The sequence below is a fragment of the Patagioenas fasciata genome, chromosome 1 (genome assembly GCF_037038585.1).
Source record: "Patagioenas fasciata isolate bPatFas1 chromosome 1, bPatFas1.hap1, whole genome shotgun sequence".
In the NCBI taxonomy this organism is placed as follows: domain Eukaryota; kingdom Metazoa; phylum Chordata; class Aves; order Columbiformes; family Columbidae; genus Patagioenas; species Patagioenas fasciata.
Genome location: NC_092520.1, coordinates 141,495,364 through 141,523,226, shown reverse-complemented (window position 1 = coordinate 141,523,226; position 27,863 = coordinate 141,495,364). Strand labels below are relative to the sequence as shown.

The following is a 27,863-nucleotide window of genomic DNA, read 5'->3' as shown; positions in this document are numbered from 1 at the left end:
GAGACTTGCATACGAAGAAACATGTATTTCTCACTTAAATCATTCAAAACAGCACACACAACTAACATTTGCTAGAGAAGCAAACTTCTTGTAGATCCACATTGGACCACACATTGGATTTTTCTCCGTAAAAACATAACAAAGTAATCATTGGTACAAAAAGGATTAGGCCCAGGACAGATTGCAGAACTCTTTCCTCCAGCAGCTGTGCAGTAATTGCCATTTTCAAAGGCAGGACTCAAAGATTTTTCAGCATTACTGTCTAAGGATCTGTCTTAGGCTGTGTGATCCAGAAGCAGACACAACAAATTCTCTTTTGTAAATGTCAGCACTCGCACTAGGCAAGCTTTGGTTTCCCCTTAACACACAAATGGAGGATCAGACCAGAGATCAAATGTCAGAGGCACTGACAACAGCAAATTACATCAGTTTAGAAGGAAGCAAAAATAATATCAAAACTTTTTTTTTTTAATCACATCGCAAGCTTTATGCAATACAAACATGACATCATTTTAAGGCCAAGGGAGTAGATGGAGGTTTTGAAGGAATTATGGTTTAAGACCTCTGACAGTGACAGCTAACATAAATTGCGGCTAGCCTTGCTGCATCCAGAGGAGGCTTCTGAGATGTTTGGGGATGCTAGCTGGACAAATTCAGCTAAGAGAGTCTCAGAGGAGTTTGAGAATCCCTACAGTGTGAGTTTGCTGTCAGAAGTGACAAAAACGGAGAGTTTCTTTCCTGCCATCCGCGATGGCTTCTACTTCTACCAGCTGTGGAGGAAGCCAGCATCGATCCGCCTCTTACCAGAGAGAAAGTGTGGTCATGTTATTCACTCCCATATGCTGCTTGACACAGGAATAGGCATTCCTGCCACTCACACGTTATGTTAGGGCTGCAACAGGCTGGAGCTAGCCACAGTTTGGTGTTAGCTTCGCAAGGAAATAAGGACATCTTGCCACAGCTGTGCAGGAGATCCCTCTGTTACTGCACAGTCTCACATCAACATGTTATTCTGTGTCCCTTTTTGATACTCCAGCAGGTAAATGGTAAAACTTTTATCAAACACTTGGCAAGTTCAAATTTCATTTCTGCTGCCTATTCATTTGGTGTCTAATCCATGTGCTCTTCTCTTACAATAGTCAGCCACCCATCTAAAGAAAGTTTTGAACTTGAGATTCAAGCATGTCTTCAATCTTTCCAGAGACGCCATGGTGGGTCTTTCACTCTTCTAGTTTCCAGAGTGAATCAGAAGCAGGAAAGTAGGGAGGTTGCAATAACAGCTTCCAAATTCATCTCCAGAAGCAAAGAATCCAGACTCCACGATAAACACACATTGCACCACTTTGCAGCATTAGTGGAGCTCAGAGGGAATAAGAGACAAGGGCTGGAGCAAGAGCTACAGCCACAGAACTACACAGTGCATTGGCCCTGGACACACACATATTTACAGTTATTCAGACTGATTTGTGAAACCTCGCATGAATATGTAGTTGCATATACAATGTTAATACAGCAAGTGTCAAACACAAGTGCATGCACATGAACAGTGGCAAACAGAGCTGCGAAACCAAAAATCAGAGCATGACATTCTAGGGGAACAAAAAAAAAAAAAAAAAAAAAAACTAAAACAAAAACCCAAGCTCTTGGCCTTGCTCTTCATGTTTCTTTGGTCTTGTATTTGGAATACAAGCAATACAGAACACGCATTGTAGTTTTCATATCTCCATTCACAATATCTGTGGACACAAGAAACAACAAAACCAGATGTGAAGTATTAGCAGTCCCTGGAACAGAAAGAGGCTGCGACTGCCAAAGACAACCTTCCACCTTTCCCCAATTATAACATGAACTTAGACAATCTAGCTGTAATAAGAAGCAAAACAGGAACTATAGAGCTAGAAAATCATTTATTTATTAAATGCACTTTAGGAAAAAGGTCCTTCACTGCACTATCTTGCTAGAAGACAGGATAAATAATTCATAGTAAGAAATAATTCTTCACTAGCAGGGAACAGAGTAGATAATATAAAAGGACTTTACAGCTTTAGATTTTATGATTCTTCTATGACAGGAATCATGCTGGGAATTACCTGACACTTTATTTTTTGGTTGTAATGTTTCCATCATGTTTTGCTGCTGTTGGTTGCCTTTTTTTTTTTTTTTTCATTTAGTTTTTAGCTTGCATGTTCTTGGCTAAACAAACTGCTCTCATATCTAGTAACTGCAATGGGAGAGAGTAACTGATTTAAAGCGTGCGTTGTTTTTCTTACAGTGCTGTAAATCACCAGGAGAAAGACTAACAATGAAACACTAGTAAATGAGATCCTTGAACAGTCTAAATATTATAGCTGTAATAAGTACCCCTAAATCATATTAAATTCAATCACTAGCTGAGGATTTTCCCAGTGAAGCTAAAGGCCCTGCAGATATTGGCACCAGTATTCCTTATACTGATCGACTCCGTATTTGAGCCAGTGCAGAAAGGCCAGATGGAAGGAAAGCAAGAACGAGTTTAACTTCTTTCATACAAAAGGTGGATCTCAGCATGGAGACCTGAGCTTGCACAGATTACTCCAAAGTTAACACAAATAGCTTTCCAATCTCCTAGCTCTGTGCCATATGGCAAAAAGCCCACAATTTGTGCATGCCCATCATGCAAACTTCCAACATCACCAAATCATTAGTGGAAAAAGAAAACAAAAGAAAAACCAAAAAAAGTCCTGAATTCTACCCTTCTTTCTCCATGATGTCACGGGTTACCTACTAAACACATGCACCCCCTTGCTTATGAATAACTAGCAGAGGAAGTGATGATGCTTTCTGCTTTTAAAAATTATTTTAATTCATTATTCAGCAACAAGCTTTTGAGCTAGGTGGAGGAATGACAGGTTGAGGTTATGTGCCCTGTGAGAAGTCAGGCTGAGAAGTCACAAAACCACCCATTAATGCAGCCACATCCCTCATCCCACCCGGAGGTGGTAAATTTTTATGTGGTGCATTTTTATAATTGGAAAACTGGACTCTTCCAAAGGAAACTTTTTTCTTTTTTTCTTTTTTTTTTGTTCTGAGGCAAGAGAAAGGAGCATATATGGACATTAACTCAGCATCCACTTGGAGGCAGGAGATCAACATTCAGCTCCCAGGTTTGAACTAGAAAGAATAGCAACCTAAAACCTACATACTTCACATTCAGGAGACTGACCCACCAGCTGATCTGGGTTTAAATACAGCAGTCAATGTTTCTGATTTTCAGAACATATTCTGCAAGGTATCTTACCACATGAACAAGCTTGGTTTTAATGCACTAGAACTTTTTATGGGACAGGAAAATAGCTTTTCCTCCAGCTCAGCTGCTGTAATGTCCCTAGGAGTGGCCGCTATTTTAAATCTTTAACAAATACTGACTCAATAAACAGCTTAAGTTTAGTATAAAGTTACTAAACTTATAAAAATACAACATTTTTAGTATAGAAATATCAGGTGTTCAAAACAATTCTCGGCTTTATTACTCTTCATTCTGAATGAGGAGCTATGGAACAGCCATATAATGAAATGTGTCAGTGTCACACTGCAGAACCTACTTTCTTCAATTACCCTAACTTTTGTTCAACCAGGATATTAGCCATTCTATTCCGGACAAGTTTGTGTGTCATGACTCACCTTCAGAGTTCACAGGAAAATTCAAAAGACCTCCATCTGTCAGCAAGTCCAATGCAAGGTTAACGTTATGAAGCTGTCAATGAGAGAGAGAGAGATCAACTTAACAGAAGATATTTTCCACCCAGTGGTGCAGTGGCCAGGAGGTTTTAAAACTTATTTCTCTAGTAGCTGAAGTAAGATACCAATTCATAAACATGTACTCATATTCATCTCCTTAGTTTTGATGGAGTACTCTTCAGAATATCTACCAATTATCATATAAAATCCATCTCCAACAAAATGTATCCCATGAAGTGGGTAGAAGAATCCATTTATTTAAAAACAGACTTTGTATGTGAAAGGCTTGTGTTAATGGATGTTTCTACAGGGGAAAGAGGTTAGATTCATAACTGGATCTAATAGATGCATGGAATTTATTTCTCCTTTTATAACAATGTCCATATGCTTACCACATTTGGAACAAACAAAAAATACATAAGGAAAAAGGTTTCTCTATTACATTCAGAATTACAAAGACTGGAAATCTTCCAAGCAGCTATATTTCTGAGCTACAAGTTTATGCTTTAACATACAAAGATATCTATGAATGATAATAGTAATGATGATATCCTTTAATTACTCATGAGGAATTAAATATATGTCTATGAATGGAGGCTGGGGTTTTTTCCTGTCTTTTCCTCACTTGCTTTTCTCTCCATTCCACACATAAAAGTAGCATCACACACATATGCAAGTAGTCAGGAATTATTTTTTTAAAATTAATATAACATCCCATTAATAGCTTCTAACAGCTTAAGGGCAGTTGTTTACTTAGCCGGTAATTAGCAAGCTCCCTTCCTCTAATGAAGTAACAAGACCTGAATGAACTTCAAATTGTCTCTTCATACATTCCTTAGGCTACTGAGCAGTTTATCCTTTGGGAGGCACATCATAACTGCTGCTGCGCTGTTCCCTATTATCTTCTGACAATAAGCACAGAGGTCCCCCACGCATGAGCCAAGCAAAAACTGTGTGCTCTGAAGCGAGGTGATAGTTTTATGTTTTACCTGGTTCTGTGGTTTACAAGTAACTGAGACTGACAGTTCAGATTGGGGCTTGTTTTCTTCCTCTGATAGCCAGCAGACAGGAGAGCTTAAAAGCTTATACAGATCTACACAATTTTCTGATCAGAATGAATACATCAAATGTTTCCTTAATGAACCAGTAAAGGTAAAAAGGGCACATTTCCCTCTCTCTGGCATATATGAGATTTCAAGGAATGATAGTGTGCACATTTCAAAACAAATCTTCACACAGAAATAGTGATAATTACTAAAGAAAGGCAATCGAGAAAAATCAGTCATTTCATCTAGCTGAGCTTCCAGACTCAAAAGAGCCCAACAATTCTCTGAGATTTACAACTCGACAGAGGTCAGGACATTTAGGGTCTTTTAGCTCTGGACCTGTTTTGGCAAAAGTACCAAGTTTGCACAGCTGTGATAAGCACAAGGACTTTCCTTCATCATCGTCTTCATCTCCCAAACACACAAGTTCACCCCTAATTTCAGCCTGACCTATCTGATTATTATATTCCTTGCCCCAGAATACTTACTTTTCTATACAGATGAGCGCCCAGAGCTGGACTTTCTTAGTTACTTGTAAACCCCACCTCCCCTTCCTTTTCTTTTTTTTTTTTAATTTCAATAAACAGCCAGAAAACCAGCAACAAACCTACCCACACAGCATGTTGTCTTCTTGAACCTGTAGGTGGGTCATCTCCCAAATTTCTGGTTTCCTCACCCCTTCTGTCCCTGTAACGTGAGGTTCTGCCATGCTTATTTCTTGTTTCTATTTCTTCCTCACTATCACTGCTTCCATTCCAATTTCCCCTTCTTGCAATTCGTGAGGTGTACATACCAGCTATGAACATCAAGCTTTGCACTTGAATGAAATTTGATGCACCACTCATAATGGTGTGTGTAGTTGTCACCATTTTTACAACACAAATTACATGTTTTAAATCTCAGCAAAGGTTACATTTTCATACTTTACTGTACCAATTAATGTCTAAAATGACAGGGAGTTAGAAAGCACAGAGGAATTGAAAGACATTTTATGTACAAATGACAGCTGAACTATGGTCACTTGGTATTTTTAATTATATTGGCATCATGCTTTTCATCTTGTAATGAACACCAGAAGAGAAACAAATGGTAAATACAACTTCTGCAAGCCATTCAACAATAAGTCCAGTACTTGAAAGTAACTTTGCTAGAAGAAATTACTAGGATGTAGAGAATTGTACTGAACCAGTACACAACTCCATTATATACTTCTCCAAGGCCAGTGACCAGCACGTCCAGGGTAAGAACTAGAAAGTGTGAGCTCTGATTTGTACCTAAAATGTAGCGGTAACTAATTTCTTGAAAGATATCTGTGAGGCTTGAGTAGGGTTGATGCAAAAAGAAAAAGGTTATCTATGAAATTCTAAATGCAAAAAAAAAAAAATCACTTCCTCTGAGTAAAGTTAATTAAAATGTTAAAAATTTATTTCCAAGTCAATGGACAGGAGCAGACAATTTTGAAAACTGAGTAAAGGAGGATAAAGGGGATAAAGGGAAGAAAAACAACTGCAAGGATTCACCATCCCTGGAGGTGTTTAAAGGCATTTAGACAAGGTTCTTTGGGACATGGTTTAGTACTGGAGGTAGGTTATGGTGGGACTCAATGATCCTGAGGGTCTCTTCCAACTGAAAAGACTATGATTCTAAGGAAATGCTTTGATTTTGTTTGATTCAACCCTTCAAAATATATTTTACTGGTTCTTATTCATCTTAGATATAAAAATATTCTGAATTTTCCTAATACCTTAAGCAGTCAACAACTGACAGTAATGGATTTTTGAACCTAGGTCTCAAACAATTATGATTTTAAATGTTTTGATGAAAAGCTCCACAGGAGTCTTTATTAATTAAGACGGAACCTCCGAGAATTTTCATTACAAATAAATATTGTCCAGGTGCCCTAACTGAGGTGAGGTTGGGAATCAGATAACAGCTTTATCTGTGTGGGGAAGCTGTAATGCAAACGACATCAGAGGAGACGTTCCCTTCTCAGGCAGCTCTCAAGCAAAAAGGATTTGACACATTTTACTTTTGGAAATATAACTGAATATAACCCAGGAAAAATAGCTACAGTTTCAAGATTTTCAGAGCTATTCAGTGACCCAAACGAAAAATCCCTACCCACACCAGAGGCAATTTGAAAATATCTCAAATATCTCAAAATATATCAACATCCTTGATCTGTGGAGGAGGCATTTACATCAGCAGCCCATCACACACTACCTTCTGGCTGATGCCACCCTTTTCTTTTAAAGCACTGATAAAATCTGCCTGCTGGAGGTTGGTAACGGAGTCAAGCAAGTCTGGCTGGGTAGGTTACAGCTCCCTGCCTCTGGGAAGGAAAAGATGTAAATTCTCAAGAGCTTTCTAAGCCCATAGGGGGACTTCAAAATGCTCTGGTCATGTCTTGATTAAGGTATATTTTTAGGAAAGTGTAAGGAAACCTATAGAGATCCAGTTCTGCTATGCAAGAGGTGATAACCAATTTAAAATGTTGTTTGCAGGACAGTCTTCCAGGACATAGCATACCAATTCCTTGTCATACAGAGCCTCTGTATTTCACTGGAAGGCTCCAGAAGCATGTATCTGCCTAAAAAATGCAAGTAACAATAGCTTGCCTCCCATGAGATAATAATTAATTTTTGAGAAGGCACTGACCTGTTCCAAGGTATTTTTTCAGCATCAAGTGCATGCATTTGTAGTGTCCCAAACCACCATCCTGCAAACCCTGTGCATGCTTATGACTTCGTATGCAGCAGTAACAGCTAAAGCAAGAGTCAGAGCTCTTCACTGACAGACAGAAGCATTAAACACACAAGAAGTCTGAAGCCTCAAGCTCTAAGTAATTAAATAACAACCTACCATCTCCGTGCTGCTGGCTGGAGTCAGGAAGAAATCCCTTAAATTCAGAAAATAACCCTCCAGTTGTCCAATTAACAGAAGTAAGATAACTCCATCTGCAAACTAGATGAAGAATGAACATCATTTCTTATGTTAGCTTTTAGTAAATTACTCCAATAAATGCCATTTTAGCAATAAAGGAATTTAAATGGTACACTGGCAAGCAGACAACCTAAAGACTCAGCTCCTCAGCCTCTTCTACAGTGAACATCATATTTAGTTATACAAGGCTTCCAAGTTCATGTTAGTAAAAATACATCCTTGTGAAAGTACAGCTACTAAAACTAACTATTCCAGATGTAAAGAGACTTCAGACAACCACAAGCAATGAGCATATAACTATAAAGTAACTTGTGCCTAGCGTCTGAGATTTATAACAAAACACTTGCAAAACTTCCTTTCTTATAGCTGCCCACCACGAAAACCTAGAAGAGCACCAGACCACAGCTCCGCTTTTCATCCACAAGGCATAAATCGCAGCGACCGCCACCGCTTCAAGGTCCTGAGTGCCTGGAGCAAAGCAAGAGGCGTGGGTTGATTTCTCCTGCAGTTATTGCCTGCCTGTTTTCATAGGCAGGGAAGAAGAAGCCAGGAGGGACTTAAGTCCCTGAGCTCATTTCCCATCGCTCGCTAGCTCCCTGGAGATGTGTGGAGACGATGTTGCATTTCCCTGGAGGCAGCAGCCACCAAGGTTCTGCAGTGCCTCTTCCACCACACCGGGGCAAGTGATGCCAAGTTGCCTTATGAGCACTTCTGCAGTTTCATGGACCCTAAAGAAGCTCAGCGTTCAGAGGATGTGACTTGGAAATGGCCTTTCTACTGTGAAGCAAATCCAACACTAAAAATCACTAAGCACCAGCGATCAACTTGGCTTTCGGTTTAATTGTCAGAACACCCTTATTTCCTTCCTGACAAAAAGAGCATCCATAGTAGTTGGGCAGACTCTGAAAATTACCCCCTGTAGCATTACAAGGGCAGCATTCAACACAAAGCCACATTTCTTCACTACTTATTAGCTTCAGAAACATCAGAGTCTGAAGCCTGATATCTTAACCTGAAGCTACAAAGAATTGTTATGTTGCCAAGTTTCAAATTACTACAACAAAAGGGAGGAATCCTAATGGTGAGAGGAAACACTCGGATGATAAAATGTGGTTAACATGCAGCTTAGAGCAGGCTACCTGAGATTCGATGTCTTTCACATTTAATCCTAATTTTCCAACATGCTGGTTGACAAACTGCAAAAATACCTAAAGAAAACAGAAGAGGGTGGAAGAAGAGAGAAGTTTTTTCAGTGAAGTAATGAATTATGCTTTACCTTACAAATTTTGATGTCTGTTAAAAAGTAAATTACCTTTTTTACAGCATCCAGTTTATCTGGAGCACGGCTAAATAATTCATCAAAGGCATCATCTTCTGTATCAAAACAAAATTAATTGGTATTATTTGGAATAGCTGTCAGATCAGAAGTTTAAATGGCTCCAGAAGGAGAAAGGTGTTCACACCTTAATAAGCCAAGAGGGAAAAACATGACAGGGAGACAGGGAAAAATCCTGGGTTTGTATTTATCAGAGGTCAGGGTGACAGGTTTCCCTTCAGCCTCACTACATCAGAGAAAACAATTTACTTCATTCAGCTCTGTAATTTTTGCTTCAGAGGTTCTCAAGATTTGTGCTGCCACCAGTTCGAGCAATGGCTAAGTTTCGCTTTGCTACAGTTTACCTCTTTTCAGTATGTTTTTTAACCCTGAACCTCTGGGATAAAACATTGCAAGCAGAGAAGAAGAGCTATACGTTTTACTGCTCTTCCCCAACAGAAATGCCAGGCACATCAAATTTGCAGGGAAAAAAAAAAAAAAAAAAAAACAAGCAAACCTTGCTTCAAAAAAAAGCAAACTAGATATCAGGTTTGGAGACACTGCCCTCTGAAAACTCACAGACTCCAAAAACAACCAGCACTGCCATCCAGTTTAAAGGCAAGCTCTGAGCCGGAGACAGCAAATCTGCACCAGAGAACTAGCATGAGTTTAAGGATTTCAAAGGAAAAAAGATCCATTGAAGTCCTTGTGAACATCCACCCCCACCTCCATTTTCAGCCCAGGTTTAGCGAGAGCAGGATGCATCTCATGGCAGTAACCTGGCCACAAGACTGCTCTGGTTCAAGCCTGAAGAAAGCATTTGAAACACCCTTAAAAATCAAGGGCACTCTGGCAGCATAACTAAGTGGAGAAACAATTTCTACAGTGCAGGAAAGCAAAGGCAGCTTTGCTTAAGCAAGTTCCCTCCCAAAAGCCAGTGATAGAGAAGCCTCTGCTGCAAAAGGGTTTCCTCAGGCTTCTCCGTTCTCCCTGTTAGGGGGTTGCTGCAGGAGCAACGTCAGGGAATAGGTGAATCCATCAAACAAATCACAGAGCAACAGTCTGAAACCTGCAACCGTCTCCCAAACTAGAGAGCCCTCTCCTGGAGCCACGGTTTGGGATTTCTCTCTTTGTTAAGCAAGCTGTGTTAAAAATAGACAGAGGGAGCATTTTGAAGAGTGAATTGCAGATTTCTCTTCCCAGCAGAATCAGCCCACTGGAAGAAACACCTAATTACAGGGTTGGGTTTGTGTTGTTTTTTTTTTTTTCACAATTTCAGCCCACACCAGAAGCCACTCAGTGGAATAAGTGACAAATATGTACTAAATGATATTGTTTGCACCTCTGCAAAGGATGAAAATACTAACAGAAAGGGCACAGCAGAGAATTAAAACAGTTATGTTGATTCATTGGGGATGCAACATGCTCCTTTGGAGCAAGGAAGAGCAGCTCACACTGAAGCCTGGGCAGTGCCCAGGCCTTCGGCAGGGTCTGCACACAAGGACATTTTTCACCTCTGGTGTTTCACAGCCCTCAAAAGCCCTAAGGGTGAAATCTCAAGGGACACTGGCTTTACTGAGTTGCTGTCCATAATCAAGAACCAGTTGATTTCAAAATCTCATTTTCAAAATCTCATTTTCAAACTGCAGAAAAGAAACTATTAAAACATTGAAACTGGTAGCAACAAGAAGCACAGTTCTCAAGCCATTATGCTCATAAATAGTTCCAACAGTGAATGGGGTCAAGACGTAAATCCAAGATATACTTTGTCCCTCAGTCAGGTCTTCTCTGTTGGGTTATCAACCTACTCTGTCATCTCGTGTCTCACCTCCCATCTGTTTCCTGCAGTCCACAGGAAAAGTGACCACCTAATTCCCAAAATGTATAGTGTTCATATGAACAGATATTATTAGGCATTTGGAGAAAAACACTAGGAGAAATCCAGTAATCTCCATTAACTCTAATGGGAGCATACTGATTTTATCATGAAGCAAAAATGGATCAGAATGTGGTGTATAATAGCACATAATAGTGCAACACTGAACTTGGCAATGCCAGTACTTACTTGACTGCGCTTCTAAATTCTCCCTGTAATGCAATAAAAAGCAAGAATTAGAAAAAGCATTCAGCAGAACTAATCTTATTCACAAGCAAAGCTTATCTGGGTCATCAGCTATTTTGCAAAGCAAGAGATACAGTACAAAGTGCCATTAACTTTATGACAGAGTAACTTTCTAACAGACATTTTAAAATACACTGTATATCTGTGCAGGTTTTTGGAAGTATTTGAGTTTTCAATTGGCCCACAAACTAATGAACATTTATTTTATAAACACAATCCTTAATATCGTCTTCCAATAAGCTACTCATGATATTAGAGTTAGAAAATGTTCTAGCATATAAAAGATGATAGTAGGAAAATCTATTTCTAGTTCTCGGAATTATGTCCATATTTTCTCAGTATGTAAATGGCATCCTACTACTTAACTCCTTTAATAATGACAGTATTTCATGAACTCAGCAAGCTCAAACCTTTCTCTCACAGTAAAATAAGAACTGCCTCCTTTCTCTTTATTTAATGTCGCAATAGCAACAAATTAAAAATAGATTTAAACCACTGTGGCTTTAGAAAATTTCCAGTTAAGTCTGGGACAGGTAATTTTAGAGTACTGTATTTTTATTATTATATTTGTTATTGTATTTCATGGCAATGACAAATACTAAGCCTCAGAAATAATCATACACGTTATTTTAGAGAAGTTTATATAAAGAAGGGCATTATAGCATAATACTGAATCTGAAGAGGTGAAGAAAAAAAAAAAAAAGGAAAGAAAATCAGAGAAATGGTTTGCATGCATATGCATGCTTGGGTTTATGCTTTTTGTCATCATCATGATCACAGCTATTTTTTCTAAGGGGGAAAACACCCACAATATTTCCTTTTTGATTGACAGTGTAAAAAACAGATATATCCCCTCTTACTTGTTTTCTGTGATATATTCCACCGCATTTACTGTCTTTAATCCTCTGGAGGTGTTCTGTTGAAAGGACAATAAATATTTTTGGTTTTGTTAAAGAAAAAAAATCTGTAAGCATTAAGGAGGCTTTTGTGACCTGTTTGCTGCCTTAAATGGTTACCGGAGAGCATTTATTCAAGAAATCCAGTACAATTAGTACTTTTGGAAGTTGCTGCTCCCTTCTGCTCTCCTCACTCTTCAACCAGAAATTACATATTTCTCCATCAGAGGAAGCTAGAGGACAAGCACCTGGTGCCTCAGCTGGTGAAGTTCAGAGGTTGGCATGTTCACCCGGAGTCTTGATGATGCATCAAGCTGCTTTGGGCAGGCAGCGATCTTCTTGTGCACCTCACCGCACTAAGGACTCTTCAGTTTTACAGCACTGGAGGTGGTCACTTCTGCTTTATAATAAATAACCTTGTGCCATGGCCTGCCACCCATCGGATCCCCCATGCAGAGGACCTAGGTTCGGTGGGTTGCTTAGATTTAGGTTAGCAATTCTTACTATTCCTGAAGCCACCTGAGATCCCTGCTTATGTCCTTGCATCTTTTTTTTTCCTCTGTATAAAAGTTAGCACTCCGCATAGCATCAAAAAACGGTGCCTCAACCCAGCTGACAGTTTGAAGAGATAGGAGAGGATGGGCCTGCCTGCTGCTTTATTCAGGCACCTGGCAAACATCTCTTACAGAAAAGTCTTCAGTGTTTGCCACTCTCCCCTTCTACACAGTGAAAAACACACTCTGTTTATACACTGAGTCAATTCCTTTGGGTCAACTCATGGTTGAAGAGGACCCAACCTGCCCCACCAGGGCAAAGGCAGGTCATTCCTGCAGGCACATGTCGCAGAAAGGCCCAGGCCTTCTCCAGTCTCCCTTGGGCTTCCTCAACATTTCCCAATCCTGCTCTCAGCCCCTCTTCTGAGCTGTGCCTTCACAGGCTTTCCTCGCTTTTGACTTAATGACTATCATTCCCATTAATTTCTCCTACAGGAAACCAGCTCACTACCACAACTCCATTTCTCCATTGCTGCTCCTCCCTCTCCAGGGTTAACAGCCCTTTCCAGTGCTGTGGTTTCATGGACAATCCCTCCCAATTTCTGTGCAGCTGAGGAACTCACAGCTCCATAAGGCACTAGATGGTGGGCTGCTTTCCTCAGTCTGGGTTGCCACCAGTCAGACCCACGTGACAGGAGCATGGGCAGTAATGCGCAATTTGGACTCCTATTAGATACCAGAGAGACCACTCCTCTGCTGAAGTAGTCAGCTGGGACAGGGCCACAACAGCAACCTTTGCAGAACCAAGTCCCAGAAGAAGCTGTCCCTCCAGGATACTTTGAAATTTCCTAAAATGGCATAGAATCACAAAATAATTGGGGTTGGAAGGGACCTTCAAAGCTCATCTAGTCCAACCCCCCTGCCGTGAGCAGGGACATCTTCAACTAGATCAGGTTGCTCAGAGCCCCATCCAGCCTGGCCTGGAATGTCTCCAGGGATGGGGCATCCACCACCTCTCTGGGCAACCTGGGCCAGTGTTTCACCACCCTCATTGTAAAAAATGTCACCTCATGTCTGGCCTGAATTTACTCTCTTTTAGTTTAAAACCATGACCCCTTGTCTTGTCATAACAGATCCTACTAAAAAGTCTGTCCCCATCCGTCTTATAAGCTCTTCTTAACTACTGAAAGGCCGCAGTAAGTTCTCCCTGAAGCCTTCTCTTCTCCAGGCTGAACAAACCAAACTCTCTCAGCCTGTCCTCATAGAAGAGGTGCTCCAGATCTCTGATCATCTCTGTGGCCCTCCTCTGGACACATAGCTCAAGTGCACACTTGCTTTCAGTTCCAGTTATGATCCTCCGAAAAGGGAAGAGCGCTAGGTCATGACATACAAACCATGTGCTGGGCTCCCAGCACCACGGAACTGCAACCCTGTAACACAGTGGTGCTAATTTTTGCAATTATATCCCAAGCTGTGGGATATTTGATGTTGTCCTGAAGTCCCAAAGTTGACTTTACAAAACAAAATACAGGAAGAAAGCATGTGGATCTCAGTTTGTAGAGAAAAACAACAAAATGTGACCCCAATGCAGAGGGGGTAAAAACTCCCTTCCCCTAAAGATATAAATCCTCAGCATTAAACCAGTGTTATGATTTAAGAGTGCAGGCTTCTACTTTAAAACATGTAGAGACGTAACAGCAGAATTTCCTTTTTTTCTTTTCTTCTTTACAGAAATCAACAGCTGTTTTCAGTTTGGACCATTTTTTCTTTAATCAAGGAATAAAACCAGCATAGTGTTTCTACCATTCTAAAGATACAGCATCTGAACTGAGCCCAAAATGATAGTCTAGTCCAGCAAACTCAGAAATTAAAAGGCACAGTTCACTGTATCACTTTCACAGCTGTACACACATTTCTCCCTAATTCTAAGCAAAGTAAGTATTGTGAAAGGTCTCTAGGATCTACTGTAAGAAATATTAAAACTGTATTTACCTCAATGGTGATTGTTTCCACTTGAACATTTGGAGGCATTGCCAGGTTGGGTTGGAAGTGCTTTGCTATTGCAACCAGAAGATGCAGTGTGCTCAGTATGTCCTTTGTCAAGATAGCTATTCCATGCAAAGAAAGAAAACAATGTTTAGTGCGCAAAACAATTAAACCTCACTCTAATATCTTAAATTCTCCCTGTGTAGAGGATCACAAAGTCATGGAGGGTCACAACACATATTGGGGTTTATATAATATCACAGTTCAGCAGTACTACACCTTAAAAGTCCTTTTTGTGAGACATATGGATGCTGAAGGCATTAAGTGTTCCATTAGCCACACACTTAGAGAATGCAGCTTGTATGACCCAGTCAGGTGAGATATTCCTGTCTCACTTGTGATTCAACTAGTAATGGAAAACAAGCCATTTAATTACTCTTCTGGCACCCCTTTGCCTCTTGGCAGTCTTATAGTGGAGGAGGCCCCATGATGGACAATTTTCTTCTGCACCTACATTCCACACTCCATTTCAGCTGTCTTTCTTCCAGTTGCAAACACTTGGCCACAGCTTCCAGAATCACAGAGAGTTTCTGTCGCTGTTTTTTTTCTGTTAATGCAATCTTGTCAACATCCAGCTTGAGAGATCCTAGTTTTTCTTTGACAGAGAGTCCACATGAAGAAGAAGGATGTATTTTAACACCACCACAGGGGAAAAAAAAAAAAAATGAAACATAAAATGACAGCAAAGTACACAATGTCTTGTTTTAAATGTTTTGTATGACTCAATAGTTTCCACAGACCCACAGCTTTACACCTTTTTAAACTCTTGTGCTCTCTGAAAGCCCCAGTAAAATCAGTGAAGATCTGCAAAAGGGAGAGGACTCAAGCCCTCAAGCCATTCCTTGCAGCATCATCCTCAAACCCTAGAATGCCACGTTCTTCCTTTTCCTACTGGAAGGTACAGGAATCCAATGAGTGAATCTTTACTGTAGACAGTGCACGAAAGTGATATCAGCTCACATATACAGAAGAAATCCCAGCCTTTTATGAGAATGTAACAAGGTGGATGGATGATGGCAGAGCGGTGGACGCGGTCTACCTTGACTTCAGTAAAGCCTTTGGCACAGTCTCTCACAGCATCCTCACAGCTAAATTGAGGAGGTGTGGTCTAGACAATAGAGTAGTGAGGTGGGTTGCAAACTGGCTTAAAGAGAGAAGCCAGAGAGTGGTGGTCAATGGTGCGGAGTCCAGTTGGAGGCCAGTATCTAGTGGAGTGCCTCAGGGGTCAGTACTGAGGCCAATATTATTCAATATATTCATTAATGATTTAGATGAGGGAATTGAGTGTCCTGTCAGCAAGTTTGATGATGACACTAAGCTGGGAGGAGTGGCTGACACGCCAGAAGGCTGTGCTGCCATCCAGCAGGACCTGGACAGGCTGGAGAGTTGGGTGGGGAATAACCTGAGGAAATTTAACAAGGGAAAGTGTAGAGTCCTGCATCTGGGCAGGAACAACCCCAGGTTCCAGTATAGGTTGGGAAATTACATATTAGAGAGCAGTGTAGGGGAAAGGGACCTGGGGGTCCTGGTGGACAACAGGATGACCATGAGCCAGCACTGTGCCCTTGTGGCCAGGAGGCCAGTGGCATCCTCGGGTGTATTACAAGGGGGGTGGTCAGTAGATCGAGAGAGGTCCTCCTTCCCTTCTACTCCGCCCTGGTGAGACCCCATCTGGAATATTGTGTCCAGTTCTGGGCTCCTCAGTTCCAGAAGGACAAGGAACTGCTGGAGAGGGTCCAGCATAGGGCAACAAAGATGATTAAGGGAGTGGAGCACCTCCCTTATGAAGAAAGGCTGTGGGAGCTGGGTCTCTTTAGTTTGGAGAAGAGGAGACTGAGGGGTGACCTTATGAATGTTTATAAATATATAAAGGGTGAGTGCCATGAGGATGGAACCAGGCTCTTCTCAGTGGCAAACAATGATAGGACAAGGGGTAATGGGATCAAGCTGGAACACAAGAGGTTCCACTTAAATTTGAGAAAGAACTTCTTCTCAGTGAGGGTGACAGAGCACTGGAACAGGCTGCCCAGGGAGGTTGTGGAGTCTCCTTCCCTGGAGACATTCAAGGCCCACCTGGACACATTCCTGTGCGACCTCACCTACGTGTTCCTGCTCCAGCAGGGGGATTGGACTAGATGATCTTTTGAGGTCCCTTCCAATCCCAAACATACTGTGATACTGTGATTACTCAGGCAGGTAAACTATGAAAATAAGCCAATCGTATTCACGCTGCTGTCCTCAGCCTTGGTGGAAAGCAGGTATGATGTGACAGACTCACCAAAGAGAGTGAAATGGGAAAGAATAATGAAGTAGAGACAGGAGAGATGGAGAAATAGAAATGAACCAACAGGCTGTTCCAAAAGGTCACATCTTTATACAAGCACCTCAAAGTGTAGAGAGCCTCTCAGATTTTCAGCAGTTCCAGCCCAGCACTTTAGACCTAGAACTTTTTCCTTTTCTTTTTTCTTTCCCCCCAAGCAGAAGAACACATAAACTATAGTGCTGATTCCATCCAATGTTTCTGGTAACATCACAAGTCACCTTTGTGCTCCTGGCTTATGAAGGCCTTCCTCCCTTCAGAGGCACTGTAATTTCACACTTCAAAGTTAACTTTTTTAGTACGTTAACTAGCAGCTAAAAAGACTTTCTCAGAAGAAAAATAATTATATAAAAACAATAATGGATCATTGGGCATTTGTTCAGGATTGCAATTATCACTGATGGCTCACAGTGCCCTGCTTTCTCCATCAGTGAGAAGTGAGACTTCAGCAGATCACTGCGATTGTGATTTGTGAGGTTTATTCTTTGATCTCCATAATGTGTTTGTGAGCTAAACTCAAAGCAGCAGCTTACCCAAAAGATGATGAAGTACCAGCCCATCATACAGATCTTCTTCCAGACTTCTAACTACTATGTGTTCCTCTTTCAGAGATGTGTTAATCCAGTCAGTCAATACCTGTGGAAGAAAACAAAGCAGCTGGCAGTTCTATTCTTATTGTTTAGACAGTATAGCATTCAATGTTATACTCCCTGCGTTTCACATTTCTCTTTAGTCCTTTTTTGTTTTTGTTGGTTTGGGTTGGGTTTTTTGTTGTTGTTGTTTCTTTGCTTGTTTGTTTTTAAAGACAAGTTAAGTATTAGTTCTTCCTAACAATACAGAGCTCATTGGCCAATTTGGGGCAAATTTTCAAGTGAGATAGACATCTCACAAGTCATACGTTTATTAATTTTGTAGAAATAGTTATACAAGTGGAGAGACAGACCCTATTCCCACTTCCATCAGGGAAAAGGCTGCAGAGTTCACTTCCCAAGCCGTGCCTTCATTTGACACCAGAGAATTCACATATAAATTCAACCATCAGACAAAAGTTTGTAAGAAAAGAGGCTTCACTCATTCTGTTGACTGTTTCATGTAGCTATCCATGTTAGTAGCACTCCTCCCTTTCCTCTCCTATTTTTGTTTCCTTTTTCTTTCAATTTTATACTAATCTGCCTCCAAATACCTATTTTATGTTTTGCAGGAGTAGCGGGGAGAAAAGTGTTTTGTTTATTTCACTTTCTTACATGACAGTCCTCCCATCACCCTTTCAAATATCCTTCCTGCCTTTGCAAGGGGAAGCTGCTCAGGAAGCCAAGAGCTGGCTACAACTGGAAAGGAACCACATTCCCAGTTACAGCCCTTGAGCCTTGCAGCCCCTTCCCTGAGCACTGAACTCCTACAGAGGAGACCAAAGGAGCTTTTCAGCACTTCCCCAACCACGTGTTTTGCCCACATGTTGCTTTAAAGGGAAGGGGACCTGCTGAAGCAGAACTGAAAAGAAGTAGCCCCAGCTGGCTGTTAATGAGAACCTCTCAATATAGCGATGGGTATTGCTTGTATTGCTATTATTGCTGCAAGTGAATGTCTGGAGTTTGCTGTAATATCATCCATACTTGCTGTAAACAGAGGAGAAAATTCAAAGCAGATCTCTGTAAACTAGCCAAAGTTTAAAAAAAAAAAAAACAAAAAACAAAAAACAAAACACAGTTTCAAGAAAAATACATTTGAGATGCTTGAAACCTCACAACAAACAAAAATGCCTGGCTCTGGCACTTGTGTGAAGGGGAAGCTGTCGAAGGGTTTGTAATGTACTTCCTCAGCTACCAAGTAACAAGAATTTTCTAGAGCAGAAAGCTGTGCTCTTCAACTAATGCTTGCAGGTTAAGACCTGGCCATGCTTTAGATGTGTGAGGGACAGAGCGGAACCCCAAACATCATGGTACAACCAGGTGGAAGCTGGAAAAGCAGAAAACACTGCTGAGTACAGATCCATGAGACCCCTCATTTGCTCTCTCGTTTCCTTCCCCATCCTGCAGCTAACCAGCTCTGCTTTCGGTCCAGCTGTGGGGGCCCCACTCAGCTGCAAAGCAGGGTCTTGTGTCTAAAAATGAATAAGTAGGGAAAGGAGTAAAGGAATACTTAAAGAAGAAGTTTGCTTCTGGCTTCCAAACATAACCGCCTTCTATTCTACGTGCGGTTTGATATTTATAGTAACTGCAGTGAGCCATGTCGCATTCCCTAGTTCCCCAAAGCCACGTCAAAATGAAAACACGGTGGAACACAGTCTTTCTCCCAAGTGACTTTCTTTACATCCCTTATTCTTCCCTTGAAGACATCTCCCTGTCCCCTCCTCCACCCCAATCTCTTCTCTAGAGAAGCCATGAACTCTTTTGATCAAGAAGGCAATCAGTGGCACCAATGGACACCCATAGGATTGCCTTCCTTGGGACCCAGTTTCCACCTCCTCATCATCAAAAGAAAATTAATTAGACAGGGAAGAACATTGTTGCAGGAGTCTCTGACAGGAAATGGATTAAGCACTGAAGCTCACAGGAATCTTCATGAACTGAGGAAAGCTCTTCATTTTTGGCAGTCTGGAAAGAACAAATTCAGTGTCTCTGTAGACAACATAACTGCTTTTTGCAGCACCACCTTTCAGATTCTCTCTTTTGTATAAAAACATTATGAAAGCCTGACACAAAAATTAAATCTCTTTGATCAAATGTGCACAATGGTTTAAGAAAACGTAATATAGAAACACATATGTTTATGGATTTTTGAATGCTATATAATATGCACATCAGCATATAGCCTAAGCTGGTTTTCATAAAATTTATAACAATTTTAGTATCTCTGTAACAAAAGAAGTGCTGGTCTCAAAAGAGACACGCCACTTTTCTTCCAGGAGATTTCAGTGTGCTTGCCTTCCCTTGGGCTGTGCCATTAGAGAAACACGGTGATTGAATGCACGAGGGAGATTTTCAAAATTACTTGGAAATAAAGCACTTTCCTGTGAAATAGGATTCATCCTTCACAGTTACCTCAGGCAGACAATGTACCATGCAACAACTTGAAAGCTTTTCTCCTGACTTCCAGTGGCGACTCGCACACACACCCTTCATCCCTTCTCCCTCTGCTCTGTGCCATCCTCAGCAGCCTCATCCCAGCTGAGCCAGCTGCCAATGGTGTCTGACAAACAGGAGGTCAAAAACAAGACAGAAGACTGCTGCAAATCAGCACAGCAACCCTAAAACTTGTTGCCATGAGATCAGGACAGCAAGCTTGCATATATCCAAACATCTCTCTTCAGCCACAGCAAATGCTGATGTGGGTTTGCTTTCAGTCGTGGTCCACGGCTCCAGATGGATTCTCTTTGCTATTGCAAATGAATTAGCAGCTGGGTACTTCTGATGTGACTCATTCACATGTCCAAAGTTAGGAGAGGTATTATACAAGAAGAAACTCAGTTTTTAAATCTACACTTCACTTTACCCTCAGTAGTGACCCCTTTTGGGTGACACAAGCATTTGAAGCATGGTCCTGTACAACCCCAGGTGCTTTCTCACTGTGCTTAAGCAACAGCTTTGGTTTACCTGTGTGGAGCCCAAGTGCCAAAAGCAGAGCTTATCCCCACCCATGGAGTGAGGGGCTGGGGGCAAAGAGTTGAGTAATTTACAGGGCTGAGCATCAGCACAACAGGTTAAAATAACCTCAGGTGGGGGTTAAATAATACAGTTAAAGAAATTGTACCGATTTTAATTCTTCCAATTTGGGATTGTTGCTTGAGGTCGGTTTTATGATTTTCTTCTTCTCACCTGTGAAAGGAAGCAAAAAAGATACATTACAATTATCAGATATGACTAATGCAAATTTGCTGTAAAATCTGCTGTCGGTTTAATATTACGCAATATCACTAATTGCCATATGTAGAAACACTGTCATTTTTTATTTCAACTAATTCCTTATAATTGAGAAAATTGTATGTCAGACTATTAAGATTGCTGTTGGAAATTATGTTTCAATGTAATTCAAATCAGTGAGACCTAGACAGACCGTTCTGGAAAGAAGAAAACAAACTTGGTCAGATTCTTCATGCGAAATTTAAATTTCAGTTAAAGAGTCAGCTAGAATTTGTGTTGCTTCTTCATGATCCACCTCTAGAGAGTCAGCAGCCAAATTACACACACAGAGCTTACTTATTGCTGCCAAAACCATGGGACCACTGCTGAAAAATACACAATTCATTTGTACTGCACATTTTCTGCTTAGTTCTTCAGGTCATTCTTTGGGCCTTTTTCTGTCCTGGGTCATAAAGTACATACCTTGAGCGATGACAATCTCATCCAGGAATTGATTAAGTGCAGCAGGCTGTGTAAACACATTTAAGAAGTCTGAGTCCATTGTCTTTTCTCACTCCTGGCAAACTGGTAAAAAAAAAAGGTGGGAAAAGGAACATGAGTAAAGGCATGTAAAGATCAAAATTAGTACTAAGAAGAAAACAAACAAGCTGCAGGGTTTTTGTTGGTTACTATTTCATGTCTGATGGATTGCTTAAAAACAAACAAACAAACAAATAAAACCTCAAACAAACAAACAAAAAAATCCCACTAAACCAAAAACACCTGAAAAGGTATTTAAATGTGTGTAAAGAAAAATAAGTTAAAAATAACTTCCCTTTTTTTTTTTTTTTCTGTTAATCATCAAAATGCAGGGGAAAAAAGCCCTGAAGTACTAAAACTTGCCTTAATCCATCTAATTCTGTTTCAACTGAATTACATTAGTAAAATCCTATTTCAACTGAAATTAAAAAACTTTCCATTTCTAGGTATCAATTAATATCTGCTATAAAAATGACCGATACTGAAGTATTAAAGCAGGAATACAGCAGTTACATCACTGAGACAAGCTTATAAGCAGTTTCCTTTACCAGACCAGCTGGCATAGCTATGGGGAAACAATGATATGTTTCTGGGTAGATAATCCCATCTTTACGCTAGATTAAGTTGCATGGCTTCTAAAAGATTTTTTTATTTTAAACACAGACTGGAGAACGGCTTTCCTTCCAACCCAGATGTCCTCGAAAGCAGAATGACAATACTCCATACAGAGGTGAAAATACTTTGACAACAAACACAAGACTATGGGTGAGGTTTTCCAAACCATCATGTTGGAGGACAGCAGAAGTCAGAGAAAGGAATGGGGTTGTTGGAGCTGGGTGGAGAGGTTGCATAGCCATCCATGTGTTCTGTCCCAGGTGAAGTTCATCTCTATTGTCAGCAACTATCTATGAATAAGAGCCTGGCAATGGTATATCTCAGTCTTCTAGAAGCCATGAATCAAAGTACAGTCCAAGCAGAGAGGAGTCTGATATTTTAACCCTAGGTGTGTAAGGTTGTGCCATGCTGCTTGCACAGGCAACACAGAAGTGAGCCAGGTTTTACAGGCAGCTTACGTGGTAGAAAATGTTCAGCTTTAAGTGCTTGCTTTTGCAATCTTAATGTTTGTGTAAAGGTTTTGCAGCCAAGTCCAGAAGACTAAGAGAACAAGAATGTTTTAGCTTGGCAAATACTAGAATTACAGCTAGTAAAATGATGAAAGAAGTAGGATGGCTCTTTATTAAACCAAATGTATGTTTATTCAAGCACAAGCAACCAGGGTTACATACTGGAACGGTACCAACAAATGGTTGTCTGCAGAGGTGAAGGGAACTACAGAAGGATCAAATCTCTGAGGCCTGGACAATGGTTTGTGTCACGGCAGCATCTGCAATGGCATGAGTAAGAGATCTCATCTTTCTCAACAGTCCTAAAATCTGTGAAAGCCAGAGCAAAGGCTACAACAATATGATGACCAGTAAGACTCTTTACACTCCTCTGAGTCATCAAATCCCAGCTGTTGCTGGACATGGGGTTCCTGGTGTAATACCTCATCATGGATGAGAAATGCTCTCACTTCTCTCTGAAGTTCAGTGTTGCAGGACCACTGTAGGAGAGGGCAGTCAGGCTCTTTTTGTTCTTTTTTGACAGAAAGTGAGATGTCCATGTCAGAGGCTCACACAGGAGACGACTCCTACTGTCTACCAGAGATGCCTGTATTAGGACCCCTCTCTCTCTAGGCTCCCTCTGCAATGAGTGGACATGGACATGCACCTCTATGGTTGGACTCAATGATCTTAAGGGTCTCTTCCAACCAAAATGATTCTATGATTCTATGGTTCTTTAAAGAGCAACCCAGAGCATTTAAATGAGGGTCTACCCCTGGCTCGCATTTTTCAGTTACCCCCTTCATTCGCATCCCAAAGAGGCAGCCTCAGCTGCTAAGACAGGTGCCCAAAGTGAGATGCTATGGTGACCCAGCCCCACAAGCACAGTGGAACAAGGGACTTGCTGCAAATGCTGTTGTACCCTGCCTGTGGAAGATCTTCAAAGTGACCTTTCTCTCACTGATAGCTTTATACACCAAACAATATGGTGCTGCTCTGCAAGCTCTCACATATTTACTAAAGGCTTCAGTCAAAGTGCATTACGAACATGGATTTTAACATGGATTTTGCCAAGCCAAGGATATTGGTAGAAAACAGTGATTGGATGCTTTTGCACATCAGTCTGGTAAAACAAATTAGATACAAAATTCCCAGCACACCACTAGGGGAAAGGGTCACAAGAGAATAAGTTTAATTATGGTGGCTGCAAAACTGAATGTTGTCTCTAAAACAGTGTTTGGTAAAACAAGATAGGAGAAATTGAGTCATTTAGTGCCTGAGGAACAACCAAACTATCTGAGATAAGACTGTGCAGACGTAATTACCTGAGAGAAAAAATTTAATTAATATAGAGCAACCTAAGGACAGCTTACTTTTAAATTAAATTTCTGACAGTTGTTATGCCTTGGGAAGTCCTGCTTATAAGTCTTCTGTAATCATATGTGTAAACCACAACTTACACTAACTCAGCTTTGCTGCAATACACAACTTGTGTATCTCTTGAACTTTCTTTGACTACTTACATACGAAAAATTCAGATGTACTGCCTGCCACATTCTTGGCCTCTGTTTGGCCAATGAACCAGAAGTCGCTCTTTAAAATATAGTAGCCTGTATGAAAGGGCCTGATATTAAGAACTTGCAATAGCATAAGTTAATATCCTCTAAGGCCTCAGTCCTGTGTGTCCTCCTCAGAGCATTGCAATTGCTATACTGGGTAAGACTAGCTTGCCTAGTGTCTAAGTCCCTTACAGCACCCAAAAGCAGAAGCTTAGGGGGAGAACAAACAAACAAACAAAACAAAACAAAACAAAACCAACCAACCAACCAAAACAAACAACGACCACAAAACATAAACAGAGCAAGCACATACAGAAACTTCCCTAAAACAATCTCCTGAGCTTCATCAGCCTGCACCTCAGCCTTATTAAATCAAAACTTGGGCCCTGGTAACTAGAAGCGGTGAATGTATTTACTTCCCATGAACTTCCTGACCACCCCTTGAACAGGTTCAGCAGTTAGGGGCCGAAGGCTGTGGCTTTACCCTGCGTGAGGCAGCACCTCTTGTTGTTTGCTCGGGTCTGCCACTTGCCAGCTTCCCCTGGCACTCCCCACCACGCACGATGCAAAGGAAACCAATGGATTCACATTCCTCACGTTGCCATCTTACTACTCCATTTTTACTACTCTGTTAGTATCCTATTCCCTCAGCAGTCATCTCTTTCCAAAACTGAGGAAGCACAGCCTATGTCTTAGCCGTCATTCACAGGGAAGCCACTCCGTGATACCTTTGGTCATCCCGGTCGCCCTTTTCTGAACTCTCTCCGGCACTGTCACAGCCTTTCTGAAGTGCTGGGAACCAGACTTGCATTTACACCTGGATTTAGAGAGGCGCACCACAGTGTTTGTTGCATTGTTCTCCACTCCCCTCCCCCTAATTCCCAACATTGTTTGTTTTTTTGATCACCGCTGAGCACTGAGCAGACACTTTAATGGAGCTATCTATTATATCCCCAAGATCTTATTCCTAAATAGCAACACACCACTCAGAGCCCATCATTTATCTGTAGTGCTAGTATTGTTTTTTCCCCTCCATGTGTTTCACCTCACATTTATCAACATTGATTTCCCACAGCCATTTCAGAGCCTGAGAACTGCAGTTCCTTAGCATTTAATAGACTTGCTGCTTATTAGTAATAATTAGCATTCTCAAGCATTCATGTGGTAACTTTAATTTCTGTGAGGTTTGATCCTGGACAGCAGCCTTTTAAAAAATAACATACCGTGGAAACAAATGGAACATGACTGTGTTGGGACTCCTTTTTGGGGTTAGCTGTTTCATGAGAAATAGGAAGGGATGGGAGATTTGGTTCTCACATGCAAGCTTCTGTGTTTGCCACAACCAGCCTCTGCAGCTCATTGCTCAAAGTTGCTGTTCAGAGCTGTGAGTGACAGGCTGTTTTTTCCTGCCTCCCCCCTCCTGCAGGCATTATTTATCAGTACTTGGAGAAGAGATCATTGTAGGAGACAACTGCTTGAATACTGATTGTAGAGGTATTTAATTATGACATTTTAAAATAAAACTGAAGTTTAATTATTGACTATTCAGATGAAACAGCATAATTCGGTCCTTCGCTCTATGAGAACATCATAGATGTCCAGGCTGTCTGTTTTAAAGTCAAGAGGTGTTTTATTTCTCCTGTGCCACCTGCTGAGGCAGCCAACAAGTGACTATTTCTTAGGCCAAGAGCTAGACGATTGCATGATGTTGCAAGGCAACAACCACCAATAAAACAACTAATTCTCTAAGTGGGTCAGACGAGTTCCCTTTTCCTCCAGGATTCTTCACACAGTCTAGCTCCCAGGTATCCCTGATATACAATATAAAGCATTAATGAGCTACCAGGGGTCTCTGGCATACAAAGTAGCTGCACAACATACACAAGGCACTTACCGGTGTTACCAAATCCTTTCAACTTAGTTCCTGTTTTAAAAGACAAAAGCTCTACTCTACATGAGCTTAAATACATTTCCTAGGAACAGTTGTCCAAATAGATCACACAAAGGAGGGAACAAAAACCAAGTGGGAATGTTGATGTCAAGAGTAATATTTCTGCCTTCAGAAAATCAGAATTTAAAAAATCAGAAAAAGAATGAGAATAAGCATTGTGTGTCCAAGTTTTAAAACTTACTTCTACTTCCTTCTTTAGTACTGGACTTTTCAAGAGCCATTTTTGCTCATTAGCATCAGAAGAAATGTTGCCTTAGCAAGAACAATACACATGGACACAAAGTCTTACAGTTAAAAAAAAATAATAAAATAAAAGCACCCAAAAGAGTCCCTTTTCCCAAACTTACTATTCTCTCCTGTAGCAATTCTCCAGTAGCTCTTCCAAGATCTTCTTGCAGCAAATACAATCAAATTTTTGGGGAGAAGGGCCTGAACCCCAGGCTCAGAGCGTCCTGCACCGGAGCTGCAGCCTCCCATGCAGGGTGGCGCGGGAAACAGAGCGTGTGAGGGGGAAGTTGCTCGGCGTGGTACTCGCTGCTCTCAAAAACGAAACCGCGGTCGTGTCCGGAACTTAATTGTCTGTGTGGTTGGTCCCTTGCTGGAGACTAAGGTAAACAGAAACACAAATGCAGGAAGCATGCAACCCTGCAACTCCTGAAACAGCAGAAAGTATTGGAAAGATATGATCGTTCTTCCATGGTACTGCACAGCGTGGCTGTTTGCTGGTCTGCGTCTTTGGGGCTACTCACAGTGCACTTTTACACGTAATAATAAAACAGTCAACAACAAAGTCATGATGCTGCATTACACCTTTTACTCATGGTCCTTTGAGCATTTTATGAAGCAGACCAGCACTACTCTACTTACCTGGTAGAAGGAGAAAGCTAGGAAGGAGCAGATTAACTCATTTGTCCTTATAGAGCTAGTTAGCCACACTGGGGCCCAAAACACACGCCTGAGAGCACAGTTATCTCCACCAGGCAGTGCTGCTGCTCTGCCCTCCCTTTTCCATCATCCATTACAGAGGGAAAGCTCCCTACAGCAACCACTCGCCCTCGACATTTCCTTCAGGTACCAGTTGAACTCGTCAGCTCTTCCAGAAAGAAAAAGCAACTGTAGAGTTCTCCATGAAATCCCCAAATGAGACAGTAAATGCTTCACTAATTAGGCTGGTCTGGTTTGACACTGCTAAGGGACTGACTCCTGTGTTTAGCCCGCTGCTATTGAGAAGAAGGGATAGTTCAGCACGAGCTAAATGGGATAAAAGAAAGTGGGTTGCAAACAGATTTACAGCTGCCATGAATTCTTAGTAACTGAGAATTTAACCCAAAATTCCTCACCAACAGGCAAACTTAACTGCATTTTCTAAGAACATAACAAGCACGATAAAATTAGTAAAGACCCAGAGCACCTTCTTACCTATGCAGATGTGCATGCCACAACCTAGAAATGTTGTGATGAAAAAAAAAGGAAGGTATAGCTGGAAATGCTATTGGAAACTTTGAACAAAGTCAGTTTTGTATCACCAGGCAGAGGAAGCAGGAAGAATTAAACACTGAGAAATTAATCTGTAATTACTAGATCTCTGGCAACTCAAATGTCTTCTCAAAAGCCTCATTTGCAATACAGTGTGCCAATACTAAAAGAACAAATCTGAAATGTATCTTTTCCAAAAACTGATGTTGCCACCCATGCAGGAAGTATCCTGTCTTCTGTAGAATGGCATCTAGTAAATTCTGTATCAGAGCTGCATTTGATTTTATGCCCCTCTGCCCCCCGATAAGAGTCTTTCTGTACATTCCCAAAGCACACCTCATGCACACATCCCCGACACACACCTGGCCCTCACATAAAAATAGCCACTGAAGAACAATTCAAGGAATCAACAGTACACATGTTCTGATAAGGCATTTTCCTGCTTCCCCACACGGCCTTGTTTTGTTGGAGAGCCACTCTTTGCTCCCTTCATATC

The 27,863-nt window shown here is 41.2% G+C and overlaps 1 protein-coding gene across 1 annotated transcript; it reads right to left on the bottom strand.

Annotated features, from left to right (window-relative positions):
- Positions 1 to 26,465, bottom strand: PARVG (parvin gamma). Its single transcript, XM_065829181.2, has 13 exons — positions 26,239 to 26,465; positions 21,222 to 21,323; positions 20,650 to 20,714; positions 17,433 to 17,535; positions 15,034 to 15,174; positions 14,526 to 14,641; positions 12,004 to 12,059; positions 11,087 to 11,109; positions 9,019 to 9,080; positions 8,846 to 8,914; positions 7,626 to 7,727; positions 3,661 to 3,733; positions 1 to 1,736 (listed from the first exon to the last, which is right to left on the bottom strand). Exons 2-13 carry the CDS (start codon positions 21,298 to 21,300, stop codon positions 1,657 to 1,659), a joined length of 969 nt encoding a protein of 322 aa, XP_065685253.2. The 5' UTR covers positions 21,301 to 21,323; positions 26,239 to 26,465; the 3' UTR covers positions 1 to 1,656.
- Positions 26,466 to 27,863: the final 1,398 nt, after the last annotated feature.

What these genes read in the sequence shown, in the direction of transcription:
- PARVG (XM_065829181.2), bottom strand. Translation starts at nt 21,300, where the DNA reads ATGGACTCAGACTTCTTAAATGTGTTTACACAGCCTGCTGCACTTAAT. An exon ending in GCTGAAATGGAGTGTGGAAT is followed by an intron (nt 14,642 to 15,033) that starts GTAGGTGCAGAA and finishes TGCATGGAATAG; the next exon opens with CTATCTTGACAAAGGACATA. An exon ending in TGAAAGACATCGAATCTCAG is followed by an intron (nt 7,728 to 8,845) that starts GTAGCCTGCTCT and finishes TTCTTCATCTAG; the next exon opens with TTTGCAGATGGAGTTATCTT.